The 15159-nt window shown below is 43.9% G+C and overlaps 1 protein-coding gene across 2 annotated transcripts; it reads left to right on the top strand.

Annotated features, from left to right (window-relative positions):
* Positions 1–9577: 9577 nt before the first annotated feature.
* SNRNP35 (small nuclear ribonucleoprotein U11/U12 subunit 35) lies at positions 9578–14771 on the top strand. 2 transcript variants are annotated; one of them, XM_039879273.1, is made up of 2 exons: positions 9578–9730; positions 13004–14771. In XM_039879273.1, exon 2 carries the CDS (start codon positions 13007–13009, stop codon positions 13745–13747), a length of 741 nt encoding a protein of 246 aa, XP_039735207.1. In that variant the 5' UTR covers positions 9578–9730; positions 13004–13006; the 3' UTR covers positions 13748–14771. The 2 variants fall into 2 exon arrangements, with proteins under 2 accessions (XP_039735207.1, XP_039735209.1); XM_039879275.1 differs by lacking the exon at positions 9578–9730 and adding an exon at positions 9779–9924.
* The last annotated feature ends 388 nt before the right edge of the window (positions 14772–15159 follow it).

Raw genomic sequence — 15159 nt, 5'->3', positions numbered from 1 at the left:
AACATACCCCCAGGAATATTACTTGGCTGTAAAAGCAGTGAAGGAAAAGAATAGAGAGCCCAGAAATAGAACCTCACACATATGGTCAAATGATTTTCAGCAAGGGTGCCGAGACCACTCATTGGGGAAAAGGACAGTCTTTTCAACAAATGGTGCTGGAAAAATTGGATACCCACATGCAAAGGCATGAAGCTGGATCCTTATCTTACACCATATACAAAAATCAACTCAAAATGGGTCAAAGACCTCTAAACCTTAGAACTCTTAAATCTAAACTCTTAAAACTCTTAGAAGAAATATAAAGGGAAAGCTTTGTGTCATTGGGTTGGCAATGATTTCTTCAAAAGCCAGGAAGCAAAAGAAAAGTAGATAAAACAGATAAACCAAAGATAGATCAACTACAGCAACATTTAAAACTTGTGTATCAAAAACCACAATTAAAAGAGTGGAAAGGCAACCTACAGAATGATAGAAAATATTTGCAAACCACATCTGATAAGGGGTTAATTTCCACAATATATAAAGAACTCCTACAATGAAATAACAAAAAATATAAATAACCCGATTAAAAAAATGGGCAAAGTAAAAACAGATCCGAAATCTTTAGCAAGATGTTAGAAACAGAATCTCACACAACATAAAAAGTATTATATACTTATATTCCTGGGATGCAAGGCTGGTTAAAAAAAAAAAAATCAGTTTATGTAATCCATATATTAACAGGCTAAAGAATCCACAAAAACATTTATCAGAGCTAATAAACTCAAGGTTGCAGGATACAAGATCAATATACAAAAATCAATTGCGTCTCTATACATTTGCAAGGAATAATCTGAAAATGAAATTAAGAAAACAATTCCACTTATAATGGCATCAAAAGGAATAACATACTTAGAGAAATAAATTTAACAAAAGAAGTGCAAGATGCGAACACTGGAAACTACAAAACTTCATTGAAAGATCTAAATAAATGGAAAGATCCCATGTTCGTCAGTTATAATGCTTAATAGTGTTAAGATTGCAATACTCTCCATCCTACATCTCCAACTGAGCTGCAGAATCAACACAATCCCTATCAAAATCTGTGCAGAAAAGAGTTAACATAGCAGGCTTGTGAATGCGATCATCTGAAGGCCCTGCTTGCAGGGCTGGCCCTTGGCCAGGTCCCGGACCTTGGTCTGGGGAGAGTTCCCACCACCCCAGTGGGCCAGAGGAGCTCACTGAGCAAACACGGGGGTTGATGGTGAACACTGGCTTTCCCCTCTGGGAGACAGGGATTTTGGTATGTGGTGGGCAGAGGGTGCTTGCTGACCAGCCTCCAATAAACACCTTTCCCATAGAGTCTCTAACAAGCTTCCCTCATAGACAGTATTTCATATGTGTCATGCTGAGTCAAAGAAGCTGGTCTTAAAAGATCTTGTACTGCTTAAGTCCATTTACATGAAATGTCCAGAATAGGCAAATCCAAAGAGACAGAAAGTAGCTTAGTGGTTGCCTAAGGCTGGGAGGTATGGGGCTAGGGTGGGGGTAGGGGGCTGGGTATAATAGCCAAAGGATATGGGGTTTCTTTTGGGGGTGATGATAATGTTCTAAAACTGACTATGGTGATGATTCTGTGAATATACAAAAAGATTGAATTCTATATTTCAAATGAGACAATTATAAGGTATGTGAATTATATTTCAATAAAGCTGTTATTAAAAAATAAAAAATGGCAAGGGACTTAGACATTTCTCCAAAGAAGATATACAAGTGGCCAAATCACAGGAAAATTCTTGAAATCACTAATCACTAGGGAAATGCAAATTAAAACCACAATATCTCCTCACACCCATTAAGATGGTCGCTATTTTAAAAAAATGAAAACAACAGATGTTGGCAATGATGTGTAAAAATCGGAACTCTTGTGCACTGTTGGTGGGAATGTAAAATGGTGACACCACTATGAGAAACGGTATGGTACTTCCTCAAAAAATTAAAAATAGAATTATCACATGATCCAGCAATACTACTGAATATACAGCCAAAAGAATTGATAGCGGTATCTCAAAGAGATATTTGCACACCCTTATTCACAGCAGCATTATTCACAAGAGCCAAAAGATGGAAGTAACTCAAATGCCCATTCACGGATGAATGGATAAACAAAACGTGGTGTGTGAGTGTGTGTGTGTCATGGAATATTAATCAGCCTTAAAAAGGAAGGAAATTCTGACACATGCTACAACACGGATGAATCATGAGAACGTTATGCTAAGTGAAATAAGGTAGTTACAAAAAGATAATGTATGATTTCATTCACAGGTTTCTGGATACAAACTCATAGAATCAGAAAGTACAATTGTGGTTGCCAGGGGCTGGGGGGAGGGGACCTGGGAAATTGATGTTTAATGAATATAGAGTTTCAGTTTTGCGAGACGAAAAAGTTCTGGAAATTGTTTGCACAGTAACATGTGTATATGTAACACTACTGAACTGCACACTTAAAAATGGTTAGGATGGTAAATTTCATCTTATGTGTACTTGACCAAAAAAATTTTAAAGTACATAAGGAAGCTAGCTCTCTGGAGTGATAAAAATGTGCTACATCTTGATCTTGGTGGAGGTCACGTGAATTTACACAGTTTGTAAAAAGCAGTGGAGCCAAACACTTCATATTTGTGCATTTCCTTTAGGTAAATTATTCTTTGATAAAGTGCTGGGCAGGCAGCGGAGGAATACAGCGCTGGCACACGCTACGACCTGGATGAATGCCGAAAACATTTCGCTAAGTGAAAAAGCTAGTCGCAAGAGGCCACGTATTGTATGATTCCATTTACATGAAATGTGCCGAATGGCAAATCTATTCTGCAGAGACAGGAAGTAGATTAGTTGTCGTCTAGCGCTGGGGGAGGATGGATGGTGAGTGACTGCTGGTGGGGACAGGGTTTCTTTTTGGAGGTGATGAAAATGTTCTAAAATTAGATTGTGGCGATGGCTGCATAACTCTGAATATACTAAAAACCACCGAATTGTACACTTTAACTGGGTTAATTTTATGACATGTGAATTACGTTTCAGTGCCGTGAAGTGGAAGCAGGCTCGCTGGGCAGTGCTATCACAAAGAATTTAATGGTGCTATTTCTTTTTCTCACCTTCAGTATCCCCAGCCAGCACTGTCAGCGTGAATCTCTTCTGTACCATTGTGTTTGTCAAAAGTTCCTTCTGCCTTGAAATTTCTCTAGAAATTCACCCTCTAAAGCAACTTATCTTCCTTCCTCCCTCCTTTATATCTCTTTGCTACATAGTGAAACCTAGTAAATCATGCCTTTAAAATGTCAAAAGGTCTTCCATTGTGTGGCTATGCTTTTGATATAAAAGATTCTTTATTCATTCATTGAACAGTTTATTTACGGTGCATTTACTATGTGCGAAATCTATAACGTCATAATCAAAAGGGCTGTGCAGTTCAAGTTGTCTCGACTCGAACCTCACAATTACTACTTGCTGGTACATAAATTGGATCAAATTCCCTAATCTCTTCAAATCCCCATTTCCTCATTTTAAACCGGGAAAAATAAAAGTATTCCTCAAGATTGGCGTGAAGATGAGATGAGATGGGGATGAAAGGTGTCTAGTCCAGCGTCTAGCTCATTATAAGAATCAATGGCTGTCGGCTATTATTATAAAGCGTTAACGATCTTAACTCTTAGGTCCCTCATACAATTCCATAATCTGTTGGCAGGGAATAGTGACCCTTCTCTCCGTTGGGAAATCATGAAAACAATTAGGACTTACAGTAGAGGTTCTTAAGTGTGTTTCTCAGACCAGCTGCTTCAGCATCACCTGGAAACTTTTTAGAAATGCAAATTCTTGACCCACTGAATCAGAAACTTGAGGGGTGGGTCCCAGCAATCTGTGTTTTAACAAGCCCTCTAGGTAACTCTGATGCACACTCAAGTTTGAAGAGCGGTGAGTGATAGCACAGTGTTCAAAAGGATGGGTTCTAGACCAGACCAAGAGTGCTCAAATCTTGATCGGCTTAGCCATTCGAAAGCTGTGTTAGGCAAATAAATTACGCCTCCACTCTGGGGCTCAGTCTACCCAGCTGTAAAATGGGGACAAGGACAGAATCCACTTCATTATGATTGTTGTGAAGTGTTTCAGAACAGTGTCTGGCTCAGTAGTTGTCAGCTATTATCATAAACTACTTTTATCACCAAAATACGAAATGTTTGTGAGAAAATTCCAAAGTTCGTATAATTATCTGGGAACGAGATATGGAAAGGTGTATCAGTAACACACAGAATATGTCTACAACAAAGCTTTTTAAAAAGTCCCAATGGTACGTCATTAGACGAAGTTTTAAAAATAATTTCAAAAAACACTCTTCCCCTGAGATTTAAGATAGGCAAGCAGCAGTATGCAGCTACTTATCTTTCTGCCTTAGAGTAGAAACCAAAGTGATGGCCAAAGGGAGTACAAAGTAAGGCCATGCCTCGTTCACGGTTAAACCGAGGAAAACGTGAGCTAGGAAGCAAAAATAAGTGGGTGGGGAAAAACAATAAGTGGGTGGGTCACGCTTAATAAAAATGGAACGCTAAACGGTTGGGGGCTAAATTAGTCCACCAACAGGAAAGTTCCATTAGCAAACATCTGGTGGTCCTATTTGTGTACTTCAGGCACAGTAAGTCTTACGCGCCTCTGAGTATCTGCGGCACCGTTTATTTCCTGAGTGGCACACTCACTATGCCTTTCATCCTGTTCTGTCGATTATTTCCTGGTCTTGTTACCCTTACATGCTGCATGGAAACAGCAAGGATTTGGGAGGCTTTCCCAGTTTGGCTTAAATGCCTGCAATCCTGGGTCAGTGACTTCGTCTCTTGGAGTTAAAGGTCTTTATAAAAGAATCTGGTTGCAGGAAGGGTGGTGCCCAGGGTACTTGTTTTGAGTAGAGTTTGTGTAAGAGTACACTTTAAAAAAAAATTTAGGCGAAATATTTATTCAGGGTGGTGAGTAGGGGGAGCATTAAAGGAGGTTAGGGTGGGGGAGGGATTAAGGTCCTCCATCCTGCCCTCCGGGACTCCTGCTCCACCTTGGAATGTAACATACACTCCTCGAGTTGTTGAGAGTGAAATGAGTTTAGCTCCACGCCCAATGCTATTTGCTTTAAGACTATATTAGCGTGAAACTTCTACAGAGATTTCTAGTAGAGTAGTCCATGTTGCCCTCCAGATCTTCTGCTTGGTTTATAAAGTATTTTGTTCTATAATTAACTTTTAATCATACAGATGTGGCAGTCATGGAAGTGCCTTCTAGACGACCCATCGAGGGAGGCCAACGACATCATAATTAGAGAAATGCAAATCAAAACCACAATACGATATCACCTTGCGCCCATCGGGATGGCTATTATTAAAAGGAAAATAACAAGAAAGAGACAATAACAAGTGTTGGTGAGGATGGATATGGAGAAATTGGAATCCTTGTGTATTGCTGGTAGAAATATAAAATGGTGCACTGGCTGTGGAAAACATTGTGGTAGTTTCTCAGAAAATTAAAAATAGGACAATCATATGATCCAGCATCTGATTATAACCAAAGCAGAATCTGGAAAAGATATTTGTATACCCATGGTTGTATATCCAGCACTGTTCACAACAGCCAATGAGTGCAAGCAACCCAAGTGCCCATCGACAGCTGAATGAATAGAGAAAATGCGATATATCCATACAATGGAATATCATGCAGCCTTAAAAAAGGAAATCCGGTCACACGCCACAACCTGGATGAACCTTGAGGACGTTATGCTAAGAGTGATCAGCCAGTCACAGAAGGACAAAGACTGTATGACTCCACTCATAGAAAGCATCTAAAGCTATCAAAACTGAAGAAACAGAAAATAGAAAGGTGGTTACCAAGGGCAGGGAGGAGAGTAAGGGGGGTTTAGTGTCGGAAGGGACTCAGACAGACATGTGTTCGCCATGCTCCTAGCAGCATTGTTCATTGTAGCCAAAAGGTGGAAAGACCCAAGTGTCCATAGACAGATGAAAGGATAAACGAGATGTGGTCCATCCATACAGTGGAGTATTATTCAGCCTTAAAAAGGAAAAGAACTCTGACACACGCCACACCATGGATGAGCCTGGAGGATATTTCGCCAGGTGAAAGAAGCCAGGCACAGACACCCACTTACACGAGGTGCCTGGAGCCGTCATCCACAGACACACAAAGCAGAGTGGTGGTTGGGGGGCTGGGAGGTGGGGGAAGGGGACTCGTTTAATTGGTACAGTTTCAGTTTTGCAAGATGAAAAGATTTTGGGGATTGAGCACACAACAATATGGACATACTTAACACCAATGACTTGTACACTTAGAAATAATTAAGACGGTGAAATTTTTTTTAACCACAATTTATAATAAGGGAAGAACTTGCCAGTCAGTGCGAAGGGTGCAGCACCTCCGGATTCTGCCGCAGGCAGCCTTCGTGCTGAGGACACACTTTTCCCAGGTGCCCTCAGGTGACGACTGAGGACCAGCATGACTGTCCAACATGGGACAAGGCCAACAGGCAATCTTTGCTCTGGAGCAACGCATCAGGCCGGTCAGGCCCATGCTGCGGCGGAGGCCCTGGCGTCACCACGCTGCCCTCTCTTCCCATCCGCAGGGGTCAGACCCGCATCATGGTTTGGCCTTTTCCCTGCTCAGTCCTGCTCCCTCCTCCTCCAGGACTCGCAGGCGTTAACCTCCAATGGCCCAACTGACAAAGAAAACACATCAATAAGTGCCCACTGTGAAAAATTTCAAACGTTACTTAAGTCGATATAATTAAAAGCGAGACGCCCTCCTCCACTATCTCACCGGCATCCCCAGAAGCAACCATTGCTGACAGTGTGGCGTGAGCTGTCAAACGCGGTAGCCACTAGCACGTGACTAGCAAGTGCTGCGATGCGGCTACTCCAAGGTGAAGCTGAGCTGTCAGTATAAAGCACACGCTAGATTTCCGAAAGGAATCTTTTTGAACTATTTCATTAATAATGTTTCTGTTGATTACACATTAAAACGATGTTTTGGATATATTGACTTAAAATATATTATTAAAATTAGCTTCACTGGTTTCTTGTCGCTTTTTTTTAATGTGCTTACTATAGAATCTAAGATGACATATGTGGTTAACATTCTATTTCTATGGAACAACACTGTTCTGGACCAGTGTTGTCCGGCAGAACTTTCTGCAACGATGGAGATGTTCTGTGATCGACGTTGTCGAATATGGTAGCCATTAGCTACTACGTGTGGCCACTTAACACTTGAAATGTGGCCGATGCAACTGAGAAACTGAATAGTTAACTTTTTAAAACTTTAAGTTGAAATTTATTCAGCCACAAGTGGCTAGAGGGGGCATCCATATTGGATAGCAACAGGGCAGGCTCCTCCTGGCTTTTTCTGGCTTTCTCTGTTTTCCATGACCTTGGCAGTTTTGAGGAGTACTGGTCAGTCAGCCTATAGATTGTTCCCTGGATTTGCCTGATGTTTTGGGGAGGAGAGACACAGAGGTAAAGTGCCATTTTCATCACACCATATGTTAACATGACATACTGTTAATGTTGACTTTGATCCCTTGGCTGAGGTAGTGTTTCTCCACAGTAAAGTTACTCCCCTCCCCCCATTTTCTGTACCATATTCTTTGGAAGAAGCCATTGTGCCCGGCCCACATTCAGGGGTAGAGTTATGCTCCATCTTCCTGAGAGAGGATTTACCTACCTAAATTACTTGGCATTCTGCATGGCAGATTTGTCTCTTCTACCCAGTTTATTTATTTCATCATTTACTTATATCGGTGTAGACTCATGGATGTTTATTTTATATTTTGGGTTATAATACGACACTAGTTTATTGGTCAAATTGTTTTGCTTTGGTTATCAGGAGCTTTCAGTTGGTTCCTGTGTCCCTTAGACATCATCGTTATTGGTGGGTTTGTTCGTTTTCAGTAATTCCTTTCATTTCGACACTACCAGTTGCTCCAAGCTCATCTCGTGTATTTCCTCCCCCAGTCTTAGAACCAGCCATTTCTACAAGAAGCCCCGGTTACTATTATTGGAGAATGATGCTGGAAACCAAGGTGTAGGTGCTGGCTGTGCTTGTTGATACTGGGGCACACATGTACATTTAACAACTTTTTTTAAAGAATTGTGGTAAAACACATAATGGTTACCATTTTAACTATTCTCGAGTGTATAGTACAGTGGCATTAAATACATTCATGATGTCGTATAACCATCGCCATCCATCTCTAGAATTTTTGCATCTTCCCAAATTAAACCTCTGTACTCATCAAACAGTAACCATCCCCCCTCCCGGCGCCTAAACTTCCAAACTCTGGGTAACCACCATTCCTTCTGTCTCTGTGAATCTGACTACTCTAGGTCCCTCTCATAAACTGAATCATACAATATCTGTCTTTTTGTCTTGCTTATTTCACCTAGCATAAAGTCCTCCAGGTTCATCCACGCTGTTACAGTTATTAGAATTTCCTTCCTTTTTAAGGCTGAATAGAATTCCATTGCATGTATATGCATCACACACACCCTTTTAAACACAAACTTTAAACTATAGCTATTGATCATTTTCTATTCAATACATTTTTATTAATATATTTTAAGACAATGTACTATAAAGAAAATTGTTGGTATTTAGAACCTATGTTTCGACTATGTTTCAATTAAATAAAGACCAGGGGCAATAAATACATCCTTAGTAATTAGAGATAAGCTTACCTTCCAAGAATAAGATTAGAATGAAAATGAGATCACGTGCCTGCCGAAAGGAAGCTCTTGTAAGGATTTAATCAGAAAATGAGTGCCTTACGGCACCCGTCACCAAAATTCAGAAAATAAGCACGATTGTATCAACGTATTTCAGGTTGTGACACCATCAAGTCGGAATCCACCTGAATATCTTGACCTATCAAAAAAAGAAACAGCACAATCGGAACGCATCATCTTTCCGTTCTACAAATATTTATCGACCACACGGTTCTTTCCTCTCCCTCCCACGCCCAAGTTTTACAATCGGGCTTCGGAACCGCGACTCTAACGGCCGGGGTCCTTCGGTACGCTTCGACAATCACTGGGGGACTTGGGAGAAGATGCAAATTTCTAGACAGTCTGAGGTCACGGATTCCGGCGGGGCCCAGGAAACTGCAGTCAAACAAGTTCCCACGCGACCCTAAAGTCCAAGTCCCCAAGCTCTGAAGAACCGTTTCGCTGGTGCGTAAGGCGAATTTATTCTATCTAAGGGTTAGGAAAATTCTGGGGAAACGTATCGAATTTCATGTGAACCGGCATACGCATTTCCTGATGAAACCATAATATAACCGGATTCTCAAAGTGAGTCTAAGAACGAACTCCCGCCGCGCGGACCGAGCCCCCGCCACGGAGAGCAATTCAGTGGCTCCCAGACAACTAACCGCACATTCGCCACTCTTTCAACCCAGGGGTTCGATTCAGCATCTTGTCTTCGTAGGAAAAAAAAAAAACAATTAGAAAAATGAGAATTTCATACTCTTCGAAAACAACACGCCTTTAATGCTCAGTACATGTGATTATAATTCTTAAAAGCAAACACGAAAACAGCGTGACGAATCTGCTCCTTCCAATGCAAAGGTCCGGTTGAGCAGGCACCGAGACCCTCCCATCGCTTCGAGCCGGGCGCGGCTTTTCGTGGGAAGGCGAGCCCGAGCTTTGTAGAGGTGAGTGGGAGCGGCCAGGCCCACCTGGCGAGAAGGACGAAGTTAATTCGACCTGCACTGTGTGTCCGCGCGTGTGTGGGCCGCCATGTTGAAACCTGGCAAAGCGGGGGAGACCTTTGGCGTTGTGTTTCGGGGAGCGGAGGCGATAGCTGGGTTAGAAGGATGGCCCCTTCCGCTCCGCGCCCACCCAGAAGGTGAGGGGCCCGCGGCTAAGGCGAAGGCACTGCCGGGGTTTGGGGGTACAGGCTTTTCCACCCAGACTTCCGCCTTAGCGTCCCCGGCGCCACTGCGCATGCTCGGGAGGTCTCTGCGGGGCCCGCCTTCAGTTTATTTCCCCACGGGAAGGTTTTGCTCTGCAGACTCGATAAGGAGAGACCTGTTTTGTTTGTTTGCATAATAACAACTTTCATTCGTATAACAACTCATAATTATAAAGCACTTTCAGAGACACTTTCTTATATAATCTTGACAACAATTTAGTGAAGTGGCATTTAGCTACATTTTACAGATGATTTACATTTTGCCCCAGATAGATCTCTAGGTTTTCAACTTTGGTGTCCTGACTCCCAAACCAAGGTTCTTTTTCACTTTCCTCACCTTTGTCTTTAATGGTTAATCGCCCCACCCACCTCCAACCCCCAACATCTCTCACATCTCATCCCCCTTTATGAAATAATGAGAACCGAAAACTCCGAACAGATCGTGGTACGGATGTCAACATAATGCAACGGAAGAAATAACACCTGGAAAGATGAATAAGCTGTAAAGCCGCTGTTCTCTTGATATTTGATATTGATAGATGTATGTAGAATAAGGCAAAACAAAATCCATACTTATCCCTTTGTAAGTCTCTCCAGATTTTAACGTGAAGAACTTTTAAAGCTTTGAACCGGAGCTCTGACTGTGTACAATAATATCAGTTTCATTTCTTTGTGACCTTTTCTTGTAGAATGGGGAAGGGGTTCTTTCCCACTTGGGGAAGGACCTCAGCCTCAAACATCCAGAATCCTGGTTGCTCATTTTTCCTGTCCCCATCTCCAAAGGTTTATATTTTATGACAGCCATCTAAGGAAATAGTTAAGATCTCAAGCTCTGGAATTGGAAAAGCCCCTGGCTCTAACTCCCAGGCTGGGCTACTTGTTAGCTTTGTGATTTGGGGCAAAAAGAACCTTTTTGCCTCTCACTTTCCACATTTGAAAGGGCAGTAACCTGTTTCCTGGTTTTGTTGAGAGGTGAGGGGAGTTAAGTGCTTAGTACAGTGCTGGCATCTTCTGAGTGTTCAGTACAAGTTAACTGTAATTATTATGGTCTTTGATTTTTTTCCTGCAACCCTGTGATGTTGGTGGGAAGTGAGATTAGAAGCTAAGAATTTTAGGGTCAGTAGAGTGGGACTGATAATAGAGAATACCGGAGCAGAGATGCAAATGTCATAGTGATTATCTCTTATTTTTTTTTCACGTGGAGAAATTCCAGCCGTGAGAGCGAAAAGACACCAAATGCGTTAGAAGCACAGGCCAGACAGGGATGGGGACCGAAATTGTTTCACTGTGTCCGGTGCTCCTTCCGTAGTTCCAGCTGTTTATCATCCTTTTACTGATGAGGGTTCCAGAGATGTGTCTTCTCCAAAGTTGCTTGTTAATGATGACAGACGACATGTTCTCCTTTTACAAGTCGGTAGCAGACAGGGTAAAGACCCGCCTCTCATTTCTCAATGAAGCGGACCTTTTTGTCTGATTTAGAGCCTCCAGAAAAGTTCGGTGAGTTTTGGTTCAGTTCCGCAGCATGTATCAGGAAGTGTCGTAGGATCTGGAGGTGAAGTGAGGCAGACACTAGATTGAAGAGCGTTTATTGTGCGTTGGGCAAAACGTGACGCATATGACAGAGAGGCGCCGTGAGCCGCAGGAGAGATGAGTTTGCTTCACGGGGAAGAGGCTGGAAACTGGGCTTGTGTAGAACCTTCGCAGGTGGAGCTGTGTGGGGCAGAAGGAAGAGAATGTCCCCAGCAGAGGAAATTGCACTGGGGAGGACCCAGAGCTGGGGGACTATGGTGCGCTCAAGGCGTGAGGAGCAATCCTGGGTGCAATAAATAGGTTTTGTGATGGCATGTGGTAGGTGGCTGAGGGCCAGAGGTCTTGAGTCCACTGACTTTGGATTTTATTCTTCAGGTGTTTGGCTTTTTTACTGGGAGAAAAAATTCCAGTGTACCCCCAGTCACTCCCCCTACATAACCCATAAACTGAAGAACAAAACTAAAAAGACCCTTGAGGGAAATTTGAGAAAGACGGGGGGCGGGGCGGGGACATTATAGATATTAACAAACATGGAAAGATGCTGTTAGCAGTGAGCATCACCATATATATTCCAAAGCCCTGGTTTTTCAGTAGCATATTTCAGCATTGGCTCTAAAGATGTACAGAACTGGTCACGTGGTTATTAGCCGTGTCTGAAATGTTGGTAATTGTTGATGCATATGAATCAATTATCATGTGCCAGACTTAAACTTAGCCACCCTCTTTCAAGAAAAAATTATATGATCAGAATGAATGACAGTTGCAGTGTGTCCGCTGGACTAAAATTATCCTCGCAACCAATTCTCATGCTTCAAGGCATAAACGGACGATCCGCTAGGGAATTGGGAAGAAATCTCATATTCTTTTCGAACCACAGAGCCTGCTGCTGGGTCGCTGTCATTTTAGCTTTGCTACCTGTTTACCGACAGATGCAAAACGCTGCGTTCAGAGCGCCATTTTCCCTCGTAGTTTTGTTTTTGAAAAAGCCCCACCTTTTCGTGACGCATACGGAAACGTTTACAGATGAGTGATGTGGTACGTGAGTGGGAGCACAGATGAGACGAGTGGCCACATGCTGGTCATAGTTGGAGCCGGGTGAGGAATTCCTGGAGGGTCATGCTGTTCTGTTGGTATGTTTGAAGTTCTTGGTAGAGTTTTTTAGAACACCATTTTCCACGGCGGTTCCCAGGCTGGTTTTCCTATGACCGTTTTAACATCTCCGAAAGGCGAGCCTGGATTCGCCCCTGGATTTTGATCCATGTCGCCATGTTATAACGTAGTTGGGTGAGTTTCCTGCCGTGACTAAGCTGGAGGATGCTGTCCCCCCTGCCTTTCTATCAGGGAGGCCTCAGCCTCTGGGCATCCACTCCCTTCCCTGCGGGAGAGGGCGTGAATGATGGGACCCACTTCACGGGGCGGTCCTAGGGATTCCGTGAGTAGCGTGTTTAGGTGCTACGTAAACACTTGCCATGGTCCTTCCTAGAACATGAACGACTGGATGCCCATCGCCAAGGAGTACGACCCGCTTAAAGCTGGCAGCATCGATGGCACCGATGAGGACCCCCACGATCGCGCAGTCTGGAGGGCAATGTTGGCCCGATACGCCCCCAACAAAGGCGTCACGGGAGACCCCCTGCTCACCCTGTTTGTGGCAAGGCTAAACTTGCAGACCAAAGAGGAGAAGTTAAAGGAAGTATTTTCCCGCTACGGGGACATCCGGCGGCTCCGGCTGGTCAGGGACTTGGTGACGGGCTTTTCAAAGGGCTACGCCTTCATCGAGTACAAAGAGGAGCGTTCTCTGCTCAAAGCTTACCGAGACGCAGACGGCCTGGTCATCGACCAGCACGAGATATTTGTGGACTACGAACTGGAAAGGACTCTGAAAGGCTGGATTCCTCGGCGCCTCGGAGGAGGTCTGGGGGGGAAGAAGGAATCCGGGCAGCTGAGGTTTGGGGGGCGGGATCGGCCTTTTCGAAAACCCATTAATTTGCCGGTGGTTAAAAACGACCAGTATAGAGAGGGAAAAAGGGACAAGAGAGAGCGATCGCGATCCCGAGAGAGACACTGGGAGTCGAGGCCCAGGGATCGGGATCATGACCGGGGCCGGGAGAAGAGGTGGCCGGAAAGAGAGCCACCCAGGGTGTGGCCCGAAAGCGACTGGGAGAGAGAGAGGGATTTCCGAGATGACCGGGTCAAGGGCAGGGAGAAGAGGGACAGAAGTAAGTAGAGGTCACCGCCACCACCAGGACCAGGCGCGGACACAGCGTAAGTAGGAGCAGAGAGATCTGTGTCGCTTCTGTACAAAGGATCGGTCCGATGCCGAATAAAGCACACCGATGGTAATGGGGTGCGGGGTAGTTTTTTTCAACCTGGACCTCAGGTTTCAAGCTGAACACCGATACTCCGAGTTTCTCTTCTTCACCTTATAGTTCTAAAGACGTGTGATTCAATAAGCTTGAGAAACGATTCTTTACTTGCTGGGCTCTGTCCGAAGGGCTCCTATCAGGAGCCTTTAAAGTAAATTAAATTCTCATTTAATTCGGCAGCAGAGAACTCGTTTTGAGAATTCGATTTTCTCCCATCTATTGGAAATGGCCATTTTGAGGGCTAAGCGAAAAGAGCTGATGGCTGACAATCATTTGCATCGATCTCTGACTCCTGGGATCCCGAATCTGGTCCGAATAGGTTGTCTCTGTTCCATCTCAATGTCCACAGTGCAGGAGTTTGACGGAAACGTGAATCCAAGGAGGACGTCCAGAGACCTGACACCAGAGCCAGCCCGAGCAGCGCTCCGGGTCAGCAACCAGCCACGCCTGAACACACGTTACCCCATTCTTGAGCCAGATGCCGACTGCCTTTTCTTCTGTCTTTTTTTCCTTGGTTGGGAGGCTGGCATTTACAGTGAGACACCAGCATTGCGAGGCTGTGACGCTAGGGTCCCCGGCAGCCCTTTGAAAAGATCAAGCTCGAAGAGTGAAACGAAAATGACAAATCAACGCAAGGTTTGTACCTAGTTCTGATGGAGCGATTGGTCTTTTCCCTCTTGACCATCCAGCCTCTGGTGCGTTTGGGAGCTGGACCTGTGGACCTTAGCTGCTGCTGAGGGCTTTGAGTAAGTACCATACCGATCACGTGGTATTCAAAAAAGTGACATTTAGCATTTTTGTTTCATTGATGGCTGTACCTTTGAAAGTTCGGGTGCTTCAAATTCAAGATGTTTCATGCAAAATAAATGTCTGATTTAATATCAAGACTCACACATTCATTACCAGGTTTTTGCCTCAGGAGTATGAATCTCATTGTTATGTAGGGAGCCTGCCACATCTTAAAATTGCTCTCAGCTGTTAGAACCGTTTTAGAAAAACATGCTCTTTCCTTTGTGAATTTCCAGTGCAGGATTTTACCATGTCCCGTCTCAGAAAAGAGCCTTGCAGGAATACCTTCCTGATTTCACCCACATTTTATTTACAGAGCGTTCCCTTTTATAGCACCGAAAGTGTGCCATGGGCTGGAGTCGGCAGCAATGTTAGCTGAACAAGAATACTCTGCATCAGGGAAGCTTGTGTCAGACAGCATCAGAAACAAATCCAGCTGAGCTGTTTAGCAGTGACAACCCTGAGCGCTAGAACTTGGACGGAT

Source organism: Pteropus medius, unplaced genomic scaffold (genome assembly GCF_902729225.1).
Source record: "Pteropus medius unplaced genomic scaffold, Ma_sr-lr_union100, whole genome shotgun sequence".
Classification (NCBI taxonomy): domain Eukaryota; kingdom Metazoa; phylum Chordata; class Mammalia; order Chiroptera; family Pteropodidae; genus Pteropus; species Pteropus medius.
This window is presented reverse-complemented; position numbering and strand designations above follow the sequence as displayed.

Coding starts and splice junctions, on each gene's coding strand:
- SNRNP35 (XM_039879273.1), top strand. CDS start 13,007: ATGAACGACTGGATGCCCATCGCCAAGGAGTACGACCCGCTTAAAGCT.